This window comes from Sesamum indicum, linkage group LG16 (genome assembly GCF_000512975.1).
Source record: "Sesamum indicum cultivar Zhongzhi No. 13 linkage group LG16, S_indicum_v1.0, whole genome shotgun sequence".
NCBI lineage: Eukaryota > Viridiplantae > Streptophyta > Magnoliopsida > Lamiales > Pedaliaceae > Sesamum > Sesamum indicum.
The window spans coordinates 3,631,013-3,644,845 of NC_026160.1; the positions used below are offsets into that span (position 1 = coordinate 3,631,013).

A 13,833-nucleotide genomic window follows, 5' to 3' on the forward strand; every position below is an offset into this window, starting at 1 on the left:
CATCCAGTTAGAGGATAAAAGCTTAAAGAAAGTCTTCCAATCAGAAATATAAAATTTCATGATTACATTTTATCACTCTACATTACAATGGCCACTTGTTATATTTCAAGCTTCTTTTACACTATTGAATGTCGAACGTCTAGGTTCAAAGGACTAGTTCTCTTTCAATTTAAAATTTGAATATACTTTTTTTCGTACTTCCACTACGTTCTTGTCAATTCCTGGACCATATTAATTCTTTTTACGTACATTTCAGCAAGATTAAATTATGGATAAGAAGAACCATTTCCTCTCCATCAGACACCCTATTTTCATATATGTCACTGCCACCAATCACTTTCATTTGATTCACATTTCACAGGTTGCATCTGAATCTGCAATCTGCAAATAATTCCTCATTGAATATGTCCCTAACATAACATTGTACTCAACATAAACTCTAAATTCTCTCCTCTCCAAATGGTTCAAACTCTGTTTTGATATATCATCGTCACTAAACAGCAACTTGAACCCCCAATTCATTATAATGTAATATACCTTGTACCATTTTCGGTTATCCCACATTTTTCAGCAAACATGTCCAAATTATGCCTGATCATGTGTGTAGCATTTACATAATCAAATTCTTTCACATTGCCACCAATGTAATTAGCTACAGGCACATTTCTACTCTCAGCATCATAATGCAAAACCACATAAATGCTTTGACTGCGCAGGGTCTACGAACAATAAACAAAAAAAAGAAGAAAAAGCAAAAAATGCATATGAGACCACAACATTCACTGCCCCACATGTAGGGTACACGTTCACATACAATATTTCACCAACACACCATAAAGTAAGATTCTCATATAGGGAGAATAAACAAAATCATCCTACTTTAAAACACCGGCAAACAAAAGCAAAAACACAAACAACAACCTCAATGAAAAATCCAAGAGAAGCGATTGCCAAATAAAAAATTAGAGAAGCATAACAACAACGTGTGAGTAGTGGGAAGGGAACACTTTCATTTCTGTAGAAGATGAATGAAGTACATTGACTAAGAACTCCTAACCCAGCTATAAATAAGCTCAACACTCGTGTGGAAAACAAGAAAATGAACTAACAACTCCTAAGTAAGCCAACAACTAAGCTGCTGACTCATGTGCCACCTGTACCAACTAATAAAAACGTAAGTAGGAGAGAAAGCGTAATCAGCAAAATGCGACTTCAGTGCCCTCTGGAACTAAAGGAGCTGAACACTTCAACATCGCCCCTCAAGATGGACTTGAGGGAAGGCACTCAAACCCATCTTGGAGAGCAGGCGTGCAAAACTGGAAGCAGGGAGCAGATTGGTGAACAAGTCTGCAAGCTGGGACGAACTGGGGACAGGAGTAGGAAGAATAAAATAGGTTTTGAACTGATCGTGAACTAAGTGGCAGTCGATCTCAAAGTGCTTCGTCCTCTCGTTAAAAATGGGGTTAGCAACTATGTGGATAGCAGCTTGGTTATCACAGAAGAGAGGAATGGGCGTAGAAATAGGGATGTGGAGATCCTGAAGTAGATAGGAGATCCAACGCAGCTCACAAGTGGGGGTTCCTAAGCCGCGATATTCCGCTTCGGCCGTGGAACAGGCAATCGTCGTCTGCTTCTTGGTCTTCCAGGAAATCAAGGAGGACCCAAGGAACACACAGTATCCTGTCAAAGAGCGTTTGGAGTCCATGCAGTTGGCCCTCTCCGTACTGCAATAAGTAGTCAAGGAGAATGAAGATGCAACAGGAAAGAAAAACCCAGTGTCTGAATGCCCCTTGAAACCAAGGTACAACAATCGGCCAACGAGCCTTTGATAAAGTTCAGGATTAGACAAGGGAAGAGCAGAGCGAGTTGATAGCTTGATACCCAAAGGAAGAGACGTGGAAGCCATCTTAGCAGAAGAAAGTCCAGTGTCCGAAATGATGTCGCAAATGTACTTGTGCTGTGTAACATAAATACTTGCAGTGGAACGAGCAATCTCGAGTCTGACAAAAAACTTCTTAGTGTGTTAAATAGCGTCCTCAGAAGGACCAGTAAAGATGACATCGCCAACGTAAACAAACAGAATTAGGGGACTTGCAGAAGAATGCTTAACAAACAAACAAAAATCATGAGAAGACTGAAAGAACCCATAACGAAGAAGATCAGCAGTGAGTTCAAGGTTCCACTGTCGAGAAGCTTGTTTCAAGCCATAGAGAGACCTCTTCAATCTGCAGACCTTTCCAGGAGCAACAAGATAACCGTTAGGTGCCTTCATGTAGATAGTCTCATCAAGAAAACCATGAAGGAAGGCGCTGTTGATGTCAACTTGATGAAGATGCCAGGACTAGCTGGAAGCTATGGGCAACAAAAGATGCACGGTGACCGCTTTGGCTACAAGGGAAAAGTGATTAATGTAGTCAACCCCCTCGACCTGATTGTACCCCTTCGCTACGAGTCGATCCTTATAACGATCCATAGAACCATCGGGTTTCAACTCGACTTTGAACACCCACTTGCTCCCAATGGCATGCTTATCAGGAGGCAAGTCCACAATATCCCACATCTCGTTTTTCTCCAAGGCTGCATGTTTATCTTTCATGGCCTGCTCCCGCTCCAATTTGCCCTACCCCTGCAAGTAAGTTTTGGGTTCTTGCACAGTAGACAAAGCTGCCATGAAATTAATATGTAAAGGTGAGAGATCATAAGGGAAACCAGAGGCATTAGAAAAAGAGTATTGGCAGTGATAATCATCCAACCAACTGGGAGGTTTAGTAGCCCTAGTTGACCTGCGAAGAGGAGGTATAGGTTAAGGAGAAGGGGGAGCAGGTACAAGTTGAGGACAAGGGAGAGCAGGTCCAAGATCAGGCGAAGAGGAAGCAGTGGAACTAGCAGAGATTGGAGGATCAACACAAGGCGCAGTGAAGGGGTCAGTGATGGGAGTAGGTATAGGAGTAGATGAAGTAGAGTGATTAGATGACAGATATGGAAATATATGTTCATCAAAAACAACATCACATGAGATGATAACTTTGTGGTGATCAAGTTTATAAAGTTTATACTCCTTCTGCCCTAGAACATAGCCATAAAAATGCACCTAAAAGCTCTTTGATCAAACTTGTTTTTGTGGGGAAGTACATTCGAAGAAAAACAGAGACACCCAAATGTTTTTAGATTATAATAGGATGGAGGTTTATGGTGGAGGAATTGAAAAGGAGTTTTCCAGTTAAGAGAAGGTATAAGTAATCTGTTGATTATGTGAGTGGCAGTGAGCATGGATTCTGCCCAAAACAACCTGGGCAAACCTGATTCAAACATGAGAGCTCGAGCGACTTGGAGGAGGTGTTGTGTTTTCGTTCAACGGTCTCATTTTGTTGGGGGGGGAATAGGCACAACTCTTTTGGTGAATAATGCCATGGGAGTGGAGTAAATTCTAACAAACAAGGCTAGTAAATTTCGAGTCATTATCAGTACGCATGATTTGAACCTTGGCAGAAAGTTGAGTGCAGGTTCTGGCGAAGAAAGATGAAAGCAAGTTAACAATGGTTAGGACGTAATGTGATCCCGAAAGAGAAGCTTGTTTGTATGGACCCCAAATATCAATGTGTATTAGTTCAAAGATGTGAGAAGAACAAGAATTACTCAAGGGAAACGCTCCCCATGTCTGTTTTGCTAAGGGGCAGATATAACAAATATGGTCATTGACATCATTTGACACCTTTATCATAGGAATGTGTTGAAGTACTAAGGAGCTAGAGTGACCTAGCCTTTTATGCCATAAAGCGTACATGTCTTGAGCAGCAGAAAAATAGGCAGCAGAGCTAGAAGGTTTCTCTAACAAAGGTTTGGAAACAAAAGAATTTGCATCTAAGACATAGAGCTTCCCTAATTGTGTTCCTAGAGCCAGAATACTTTTAGTCTTCAGGTCCTGCAAAAGGCATAAAGAAGTGAGAATGATGAAGCTGACAAAGTGAGATTTGCAGAGTTGCGATACAGACCACAAATTGTATTTAAAGCTGGGAGGAAAGAGGACATGTGATAAAGTGAGTCCTTGTGCTAGAGGGATGTCACCAGCCTTGATGGCTGATGTGCTGCTGCCATTAGGAAGTAGGATGTTAACAGGTTGTTTCAAGGAATGTAAGGTTTCAAACATGTTCTCATCACCACATATATGATTCGAGGCCCCTGTGTCTACAATCCAATAACTCAAACTTAAACACTTCGAGGCTAAATTTTGAGTCATACCTGCCACTTCATCTGTCTTGGCAAAATGAACTTTCACTGGATCAAGGATTGTTTTGCTCTAAACAAGCTATAAAGCTTCCATTAAATCATCAACTGAGACACTTCTTCCTCCCCTCTTTACACCGACAACATTCATAAGGTGCTAATGGTCAAAGTCGTGCATAGCATAAGCCTATCCCCATGTGTGTTCTTCTTCCTTTGCTTTGTTAGATCCCTGTATCAATCAAAGGTACCATGAAGCTTGAAGCAAGACTCTCTATTATGCCCAGACTTGTGGCAGTGACTGCAGAATAGCTACCTCTTGTCCCCCGGACCCCTGCGTCTCAAAAAGTTCTTGGGCCCAGAGACCTCTCTTTGCTCAATACCTCTTCCCATCATAGTTGAGTCAATACCTCTTGCCATCATAGTTGAATCCCCAGCATCCATAAAACCTAGATTCACCTGACGTTGAGTTTCAACTCTAAGAACCATGAATATGCCTAATTTACATGCGGTAATGGATCAAGGACTAAAATATGATTGCGTATATTGTCATAGATTTCGTTCAATCCCATAAGGAATTGCACCAACTGACTTGCCTCAGTTTGATTGATTTTTGTTCTATTACAACCACATGTGCAGTTTCTGCATGTGCACATTGCAGGTGGCATCAAACATGCCAATTCATCCCACATCTGCTTTAAGTTGGTATAGTATGTTGTGATACTGAGATTACCTTGAGTGATGGAGGTAATTGCGCATTGAATTTTGTAAAGCAGTGGACCATCGGATTCTCCATGTTGTGTTTCAAGTTCCAGCCACAGTGCTCTAGCTGAGTTCGCATAGAGGTAAGCGTTGACAATGTCCTTTGAGATTGCATTCAGTATCCAAGTTCGTACCATTGATTCCGATATCCTCCATTAACGATATTCCGCAGATCCTTCAACCGGTTTTCCACAGGATCCATCTATATAGCCAATTTTATCTCGTCCTTCTAGTGTAATGCATACAAATATATTCCAAGATAACCAATTACTTTTATTTAGTGGTGCTGAGATCATCACCATTGCAGTGGATCAAGGACTGGTGGTCGTCCAGTCATAGGGTCATTGCCAGCATTGGTACCAACACCAGTCAGATCAGGACTGAATATTGAGGAATTTGCCATCGTGAAGGAATTCAATTATGTTAACTGCGAGTGTATACAGAGACCATCATGATGATAGTTCTAATACCATTAAAAATCCAGGAGAAGCCATTGCCAAATAAAAAATTAGAGAAGCATAACAACAACGTGTGAGCAGTGGGAAGGGAACACTTTCATTTCTGTAGAAGATGAATTAATAGTACATTGAGTATCTTGAACCCAACTATAAATAAGCTCAGCATTCGTGAGGAAAAGAAGAAACAAACTAACAACTCCTAACTAACCCAACAACTAAGCTTCTGACTCATGTGCCACCTATAACAACTAATAAAAACGTAAGTAGGAGAGAAAGCGTAATTAGCAAAATACGACTTCAGTTCCCTATTTGATTATCGTCTTCAACCTCTGGAACTGAAGGAGCTGAACACTTCAACACTCAACCCCATAAAAATACATTCATTTTTCCCACTTCATTATATCCAAAGCTAATTAGAAAACTTATGGTATCCAAATGGGGGCATGCTTAGATGCCTATCATCACCGTCTTAGAAAAATTACTCTTTCAATCGAACTATTTTGAGCCTCTTGTGATGATTTCTGAACTCTGATTCTCCTCCTTTACGTCGGCATTAGCTTGGTAAGGATATTCAGCTTAGGGCTTTTGGAAGAAGAGCCACGTGAGGGAAGTGTGATATATTTTCCCTCCAAAAGCGGTTGACCAGGCTACTGATTACATAGACCTTGATGATGTGGCAACGCTAATGTGCTAAAATTTGATACATCACTCCTGCCACTTTGGCCGGATTTTTTATTGCCACGTAAGTAATTGTGGGCCAAAGTAGACAAAAATCCCAATTTTTTGATTGTCACATGCTGGACATGTGACCATTTCAAATGAAATTAGGGTAAACTGGACTGAAACTGCCCCTTTTTTTTTTAGAAATTAGTGTCCTTACTTGCTATTTTGTTAAAAGACTGGTCTACAGTGCCACCGCCGATGAGGATATATATGATCTTGTTCCATTATCGTTTTTCATCTTTAGAAAAAAAATGGAGAAAAATGCAATTTACCCCCTGTGATATGAAAAATTGAGCAAAAAAATCTATGAAAAATAAAATAGCAAATTATCCTCTGTGTTTTGGAAAATGAAGCAAATTACTCATATCCAAAATATTGATAGGAGGATAATTTGTTTCATTTGTTGAAACACAAGGGTAATTAATTTGCTAATTTTTTTTTCACAAGAAGGTATTTGCTCATTTCATATTTGCTCATTTCACATGTAATGGACGTAAATTTGCATTTAACCCAAAAAATCAACTGAGGTGCTAGTTTTTGCATACAATACTGATGTGCTCATTATGCACATCTGATTCTTTTCCTATACAAATTCTTTTCTAAAGTAGCACATCAGTATTGTATGCAACAACAATATATGTGCCAAAATCTGAAGCTTATGGCACTTACAGTAATTTTTCTATTGCATTCTTGAATTGATCAGGTTGTCTTAAATAGCAAGTTTTCTGTTCATTTTCTTACGTACTACCATCTTTTCTGTATCTCTTAACTTGAAGCTTATTAAATTACTGCAAAACTGATTATCAGTCATAATTCCTTCATGTCACCATTTTGATTTACTGTTATCAAAAAGTGTCGGCCCCGACCATTTCATGCGCAACAAACGACTTTTTCTGTCTACTGTAGTATTAATAAATAAGTTTTAGCGGCTGATCATGGCCTAAACTAATGCTATTTGGTTTCTGGAGGACGCCTCTCCTTCTGACAGCAAGGTAACAACAGTGAGTCTTAGATATGCCAATCTCGTCTCTACATTTCCATCAGAAGTCAGTGTCCTAGCATGGCCCGTGCAGCAAACTGGAGGCAATCAAGCCTTGATCACCAGTTCAAGCCGTTGGCACGACAAAATTTTAATGTTGTCAACGATCAGATTATGCTCTTCTCATTTCTCATGTGTGGTAGGAAACTGTTTTGTGATGCCATTCATCCTCCATCTGTCTACATACGCCATGGCATCCCTCCATTTACAATCTGTCTACAACGCCCCGGGACATAACACTTTCGTAGCTGTGATCTCATGCATTTCTTGGTTTAAACATCCTTTTCGTTGCACTAGCAAGTTTCGCAGTGCAACGAACGTGTAAAAAATATACTTTTAGACGTGAATATCTCACTTATTAGTTACAAATTAAACTCATCATATTTTTTTAGGGTGAATAGCAATTTACCCTCCCGTGACATTGGAAACGAGCAAATTATCCCCCTATGAAAATAATAGTTATTTTATTTTGAAAACACAAGAATAATAAATTGCTATTTTATTTTTCATAACGGGACTATTTGCCTATTTTTCATAATACAGGTAGATAGATTGCAATTTACCTCATATTTTTGTTTATATTACTATCGTTGAATCATTAGCACCTATGCAATTGTTCTTAAAAAAATGATAATATTTATTTTGATTGATGAGAAAACAATCCAATTTGTTATTTGTAACTCACTTCTAAAGAGGTAAATTGCTTTATTTCAAAAAATACGGTAAGAGTAAATTGTTGCATTGTAAAAAACACAAAAAGGTAAATTGCTATTTATTTTTTTTATAAAAGGATAATTTGCTCATTTATGATCACATGAGGCTGCTCGTATTTTTTCCAGTAAAATGATAGTCTTGTGTGAATGTGTTCCAGTTCATATAGAAAAAGAAATCCTTCCATAAAATTCCAACAGACTGTGTCTGTAGCTATTGGCCATAACAATCAAAAGTCTATACTTGGAAGAGAAAATGAAGGATAAGTAATGACACAAACCGAACAAGGAAGGAAGGAAGGAAAGAAAGTTAGAGAAGAGGATAGGAATTGATTAGGATGAAGACATGTGAAGATTCCAAGGGCTTTCATGCAGGTAGGAACAATAAAAGGAAGTGTGTCGAGAAAAAAAGAGTTTATTGGGACGGACTTGTAACGTTAAGGGAAAAGTATTATTTTAATCCGCTAAGTATGCCTAATTTTAATTTTAGTCCGATAACTATATTTATTTTTTTTAGGTCCATTAACTTACGAAATCGCTTACTTTTAGTCATGTGGCAGATTTTCGGACAATTTTATTCCTATGCAACTTTTGATGGGCAGTTTTAGTCCATATGCACTCATAGGGGTAAAATTGTTCGAAAATCTGTCAGAGGACTAAATGTAAGCAATTTCGTAAGTTACTGGACCTAAAAAAAAATGGACATAGTTATCGAACTAAAATTAAAATTAGACATATTTAACGGACTAAAATAATACTTTTCCCTAACGTTAGATACGATTATAAATGTGTTCTCGTTGTTTGCAGAACTGTCTATTTCCCTTAAAATTAACGTCCGTCCAATCATTCGCTTTTGATAGGGTTACATCAAGATTTTGTATTGAACTGCCCAAAATGCTATTTTGAAGTGTAAGTTATAACTTCACATGCCTTTTAGAATATTTTATGGACTAAAAATGCTCTTTTTAAGATTTACAAGGCATAAACACTGAAGCGACCAAACCTTGCACAAACATCATATTATTTAATATTTAAAAAATCAAAAAAATTATTAAGAATAAAGTTGACATTTCCAATTTATCATCCAAATGTTACATAAGTATCAATAATTTTTTAAATAACAAAAATGTATTTATGATTTTATCAAAATCTCAGAAATTGATGTCTAGAAGCACAAGTGCAGACAAATGAGGCATTTTCATTGACTTTAGGGCTAAAATAGAACATTTAAGTATTGTATGAAGATAGCAACTGAGTCTAGAATGGAAGGAAAAACATGATTTCTTGGTAATAATTGCAAAATTGTCAATTTTCTTGCAAAGACTATAAAGTGTTGGTGGGTGGTATTTGCTGCACACCCCCAACCCACATTTATTCATTCATTCATTCATTCATACAACTTTCTTTACTGGATAACTACCCTCTCTCCGATTTAGAAGTTTGGTGTAATTATATGTAAATTTCGTATTATTTTAAAAATTATATTTAGAATTTTTGAGTTTAATTTATTTATTTCTAACAATAAGTTCTTTCATTAGTTAAAATTCACTAAATTTGTTGATATTAACAAAAAACTGAATGAAAACTTATTTTACCATCGATTGACTTATTACTGACTTATTGCAGGTCAAACAAATATTTTCCGACTAATCTACACTTATAATATGAAGATATACCTCCTCATATGTATTAATATGTGAAAATATATAAGGATAATTTGGTCATAGAAAGGTATTATTGACCTACAATAATTATGTAATTAATCAATTGGAGGTCAATATGAAATTTTATTTTATTTTTATTAAGATCAACAAATTTAATTTAACTAACGAATGGGCTTATTTTTTAAATAAAAGTAAATCTCAATGCTACGAAATGAAAATTTTCAAATCATAAAAAATTCTACATGACTACACAAAATCTCAGGAAAGAAAAGTATAATTATCCCTTCGTGTTTTCGAATAAAACCCTTCCCTCTTCCTTAGATCTAATTGGTCAATAGTATGCCCACATTGGTGGACTTCCACAATTATTTTAATTATTAGTTTTTTTTATTATAAATATTAGTTCATATCAATGTTTGTACTACTTCATCATAAAATTATATAATTCTTGAATGAAAGTATAAAATTATCAACTATATCCTTACTGTATTATTTTCTTTTAAAATTTGCAAAAAAAATCGGATGGGATGTTTGAAAAGTTTGCAAAATTATAAAAAAAAAATATATTATCCACCTAGTTAATAAAAAAAATATGAAAATCTTAAAAAAAGTCATAATTTTTAATCTACAAGGATATTTTGTTCAGTTCACTACAAAAAATAAATGAAAACCTAACGAAAACTAATGAAATGAGCTAATTGCTAGACGATCATTCAAATCAGAGAATTACTGATAATTTTTCAAATAATGAGTGAGTATTTATAATTATGTCAAATTTTCAAAAAAAATCGTTGGAATTGACCCCTGAAAAAAAAAAAAGAATAATAAATGGAAGTACTCCAATGTGGTTTTCCAAGAAGTAGTATTGTCAATTTTTTGTACTAAGAGTTCTTTATTTTCCCTCAAATATGAAGGTGTAGATGCACTACACCAATATAGTCAACTAATTAATTTCTTGGAATATTGCAGGTATTCTTCTCGATGAGCATGACATCAAAACCCCAAATTCTAGAAGCATGACATATGCTGTGCTAACTAGTGCATGAAAATTGCTATAATGGGGTGGAAAAATATCTGGAAATGGAGACTCCACAATCATCAATATCCCAGAGAGGATACTTGATAACGGTAGGATTATTGAAAAGACAAGTATAATCCTATCTAAGGGTAAAAGAGTAATTCTGGAAGAGATACGATAAATCTCGCTGGGAAGGAAGGAAATTGTTTGGGCACGTTAGTGGCTTGAATTAAGAAGGTTAATTTATCACTTTATCAGCAGGCATCAATCAGTCCAGACGCTCGACCTATAAGAGGAAGGCTAATCCGTGATACACGCACTTACCATATGCGACTGATGTCAACTTATAAATACTGGATCCGCATAATAAACAGGTAATGTTAATTTGAGACAGTTTATGAACAACTACCCAATATTTTAACAATATCTTTGAGATTCTAATTTGGGCGTCGGAGTGTTTTCGTCGGGGACGACTCCGACCATCCTAACCTTTCTTGTTCCAGTTGACAGATCCTACCGAAGAAGTACGTGGAGGTCGAACACTTGGACTACCAGTATAATCTCTTTCGACCACAATTTTTTAGCAGGATCAATACTCAATGAGAGTACGTATAAATAAGGGATAATTATATCTGTACTTTCTAATTTATGATTTATATATAGAAATTATTCACATATTTTGAAAAAAAAAATTATAATACACAGTCAACGGTATTTACACAAACCATCTACATTTTTTTTTAAAATTATAAATACAGCCCATGAAAACGTCACCATCATTCCACAAACTTTTTTTTTTTACTAGCAGGGGTGGATTTTGGCATTACGCAAAAGACATGAATAATTTATATAAATAAATTATAAATCAAGATGTGTAAATATAATTATCCCTATAAATAATTTTATTTTCATTACTTTTTCAAAAATTAAAAACTGAAAATAGAAACGAAACCAGCCAAGGCATCACTTAGCCATGTAAGTCATCCCAAGGGAGAATATCAAAATATCCAAGTAACATTTAAGTAAATAAATACAAATAAAATATCCATATATTATTTGGGAACTTGAATAATCCCAAAATCATACAATTTATATTTTTCTTTTCAACTTAGTCTTCTCTCTGTGAGTTAGGGGTATTTATACTATACGAGGCATTTATTACCCCTGCAATGAAAATACAGTTTTATTTATTATTATATTGTAATGGGCAGTCAGTAATTAGCCTGGTGAATTCAAATATATAATTTTTCTTGAATTTTGCTTGATTGTGAAAAGCCCATTTTGTCCTTGTGAGTTCTTCTTTCCTCCATCACTAATATTACTTAAATCCAATCACTTAGCACGAAATATATGTCATTTTGACATATTATTATATATATATATATATAACTATAGATATATATTGAGATATAGATATATGTATATGTGGCAATGCATGAGTTGACCAAGGCCAAGAACTAATCACTTATATATATATAGCATTGAAGGACTTAAAAATCTTGAGCAGCAAAAACATAGAGATGGAGGAGAATTATAGTGTTGCAGAAGAGGGAAGAAACAATGAAGGATCAGAAGAAGCAGATTACAGTAGTGTTGTACCAGGATTTAGGTTTCATCCAACTGATGAAGAGCTTGTGGGATTTTATTTACAGAGAAAGGTTCAAGGCAAATCCATCACTTTAGACCTCATCACACAACTTGATATCTACAAATATGATCCATGGGATCTTCCAAGTAAGCATATATATATATGTTCATGAGCTTCTGCTTAATTTAAGCTAAAAATTAATAATAATCTATGATGTTTGTTGCATGCAGAAATGAGTAAAGGGGAAAAAGAATGGTATTTCTTCTGCAAGAGAGGGAGAAAGTATCGAAACAGCGCGAGGCCGAATAGAGTAACAGTGACAGGGTCTGGATTCTGGAAGGCAACAGGCATTGATAAGCCAATTCATTCTGCATCAACCTCCAACACCAAATGCTGCATCATTGGCCTCAAGAAGTCTCTGGTTTATTATGGAGGAAGCGCCGGTAAAGGGACTAAAACAGATTGGATGATGCATGAATTCAGACTCCCTCCTCCAACTCATCATCAAGAAGCTGTGAGTTCATATGATCTGCTACAGACCTCTCCTGTTCTGTTACTTATTTCTGCATCCATCATCATATTACCTACTTTGCTTTTCTTATTCTCTACTCCATGAAATGAATGATCTTAACACCATATACTTTTGCTTATTCAACTTTGATCTGAAACTCTTACATATGACATTGGGACGTTGTGAGTAGTTTGTTTATATTTGATGTATGACTTTTAGAAGTCAATTTATGTTGTACTAATTTGACTAATGGGTAACAAGCCTTGGTGTTTACATGGGCAAGATTGTCAAATTGGCAGCAAAAGTGTCAAGTTCGGACTAAATTTGCAAACCCCAAAATCAACACATCATATTAATCAACTCACCAAGAACCCCTTTGTCTCAATATAGTTTCTTGACTCTGCAGGAAGTTTGGACACTTTGTAGAATAGTGAGGAGGAATACACCTCAAAAGAAGCGCATAGCACAAGATTGGAAGCACACCATCAACAACATTAAAACAAGCAAGGACGATGCAAATTCAAGAACATGCAGCTTTGAATCAGCAGGCAGCAATGGGAGATGCATCAACATCATGAGTTCCACAGGTGAGAATGAAGTGATCAAGAACAACTTGCAAGAACTTAGAAGCCATTACCACAACATTAATCCTGTGGAACAGATTTCATTATCTCAATCTACAGTCACATCATCATCAAGCTCATATCTTTGGTCTGAAAATGGTGATCATTATGAGATCTTGAGAAATGGAAACTGGTACGAGCTTGGATCAATCATTAGTGGCCTGGCACTTGATCGATCCCTCTAACTTTCAAATTTGGCAAAAGATACTTAGACAGATCTTCAGCAGACAGTTTTGGGTTTTTGAGCTTGCTAATTCTTGTATCCTATGAATCTTTAGGTGGTAGTATGTACATTTGTTTGTAGTCTCCATGCAGTTGCAATAAAACCACTTAGTTGGAGCTCAAAAACAAGATGAGAAGTAGTAGGAAACGGAAAGATAACTCGATTGTGAAACTCCCCTATTGCTTTCGGAAAGAAACGATATCAAATGGTTATTCTTAATTTTCCCTAGTTGCAAATGCATTATCACGATCAACAAGTTTCGAGGAACGGCATAAAACCATTTAAGTTCAGTT

General features: G+C 36.2%; 1 protein-coding gene across 1 annotated transcript; it reads left to right on the top strand.

Annotated features, from left to right (window-relative positions):
* On the top strand, positions 12,088-13,759 carry LOC105178705 (transcription factor JUNGBRUNNEN 1). The gene is made up of 3 exons (XM_011102236.2): positions 12,088-12,329; positions 12,414-12,697; positions 13,101-13,759. The coding sequence occupies exons 1-3, from the start codon at positions 12,116-12,118 to the stop codon at positions 13,500-13,502; spliced, it is 900 nt and encodes a 299-aa protein (XP_011100538.1). The 5' UTR covers positions 12,088-12,115; the 3' UTR covers positions 13,503-13,759.

Coding starts and splice junctions, on each gene's coding strand:
- LOC105178705 (XM_011102236.2), top strand. CDS start 12,116: ATGGAGGAGAATTATAGTGTTGCAGAAGAGGGAAGAAACAATGAAGGA. Junction 12,330..12,413: donor TGATCCATGGGATCTTCCAA/GTAAGCATATAT, acceptor TGTTGCATGCAG/AAATGAGTAAAGGGGAAAAA. Junction 12,698..13,100: donor CAACTCATCATCAAGAAGCT/GTGAGTTCATAT, acceptor TTGACTCTGCAG/GAAGTTTGGACACTTTGTAG.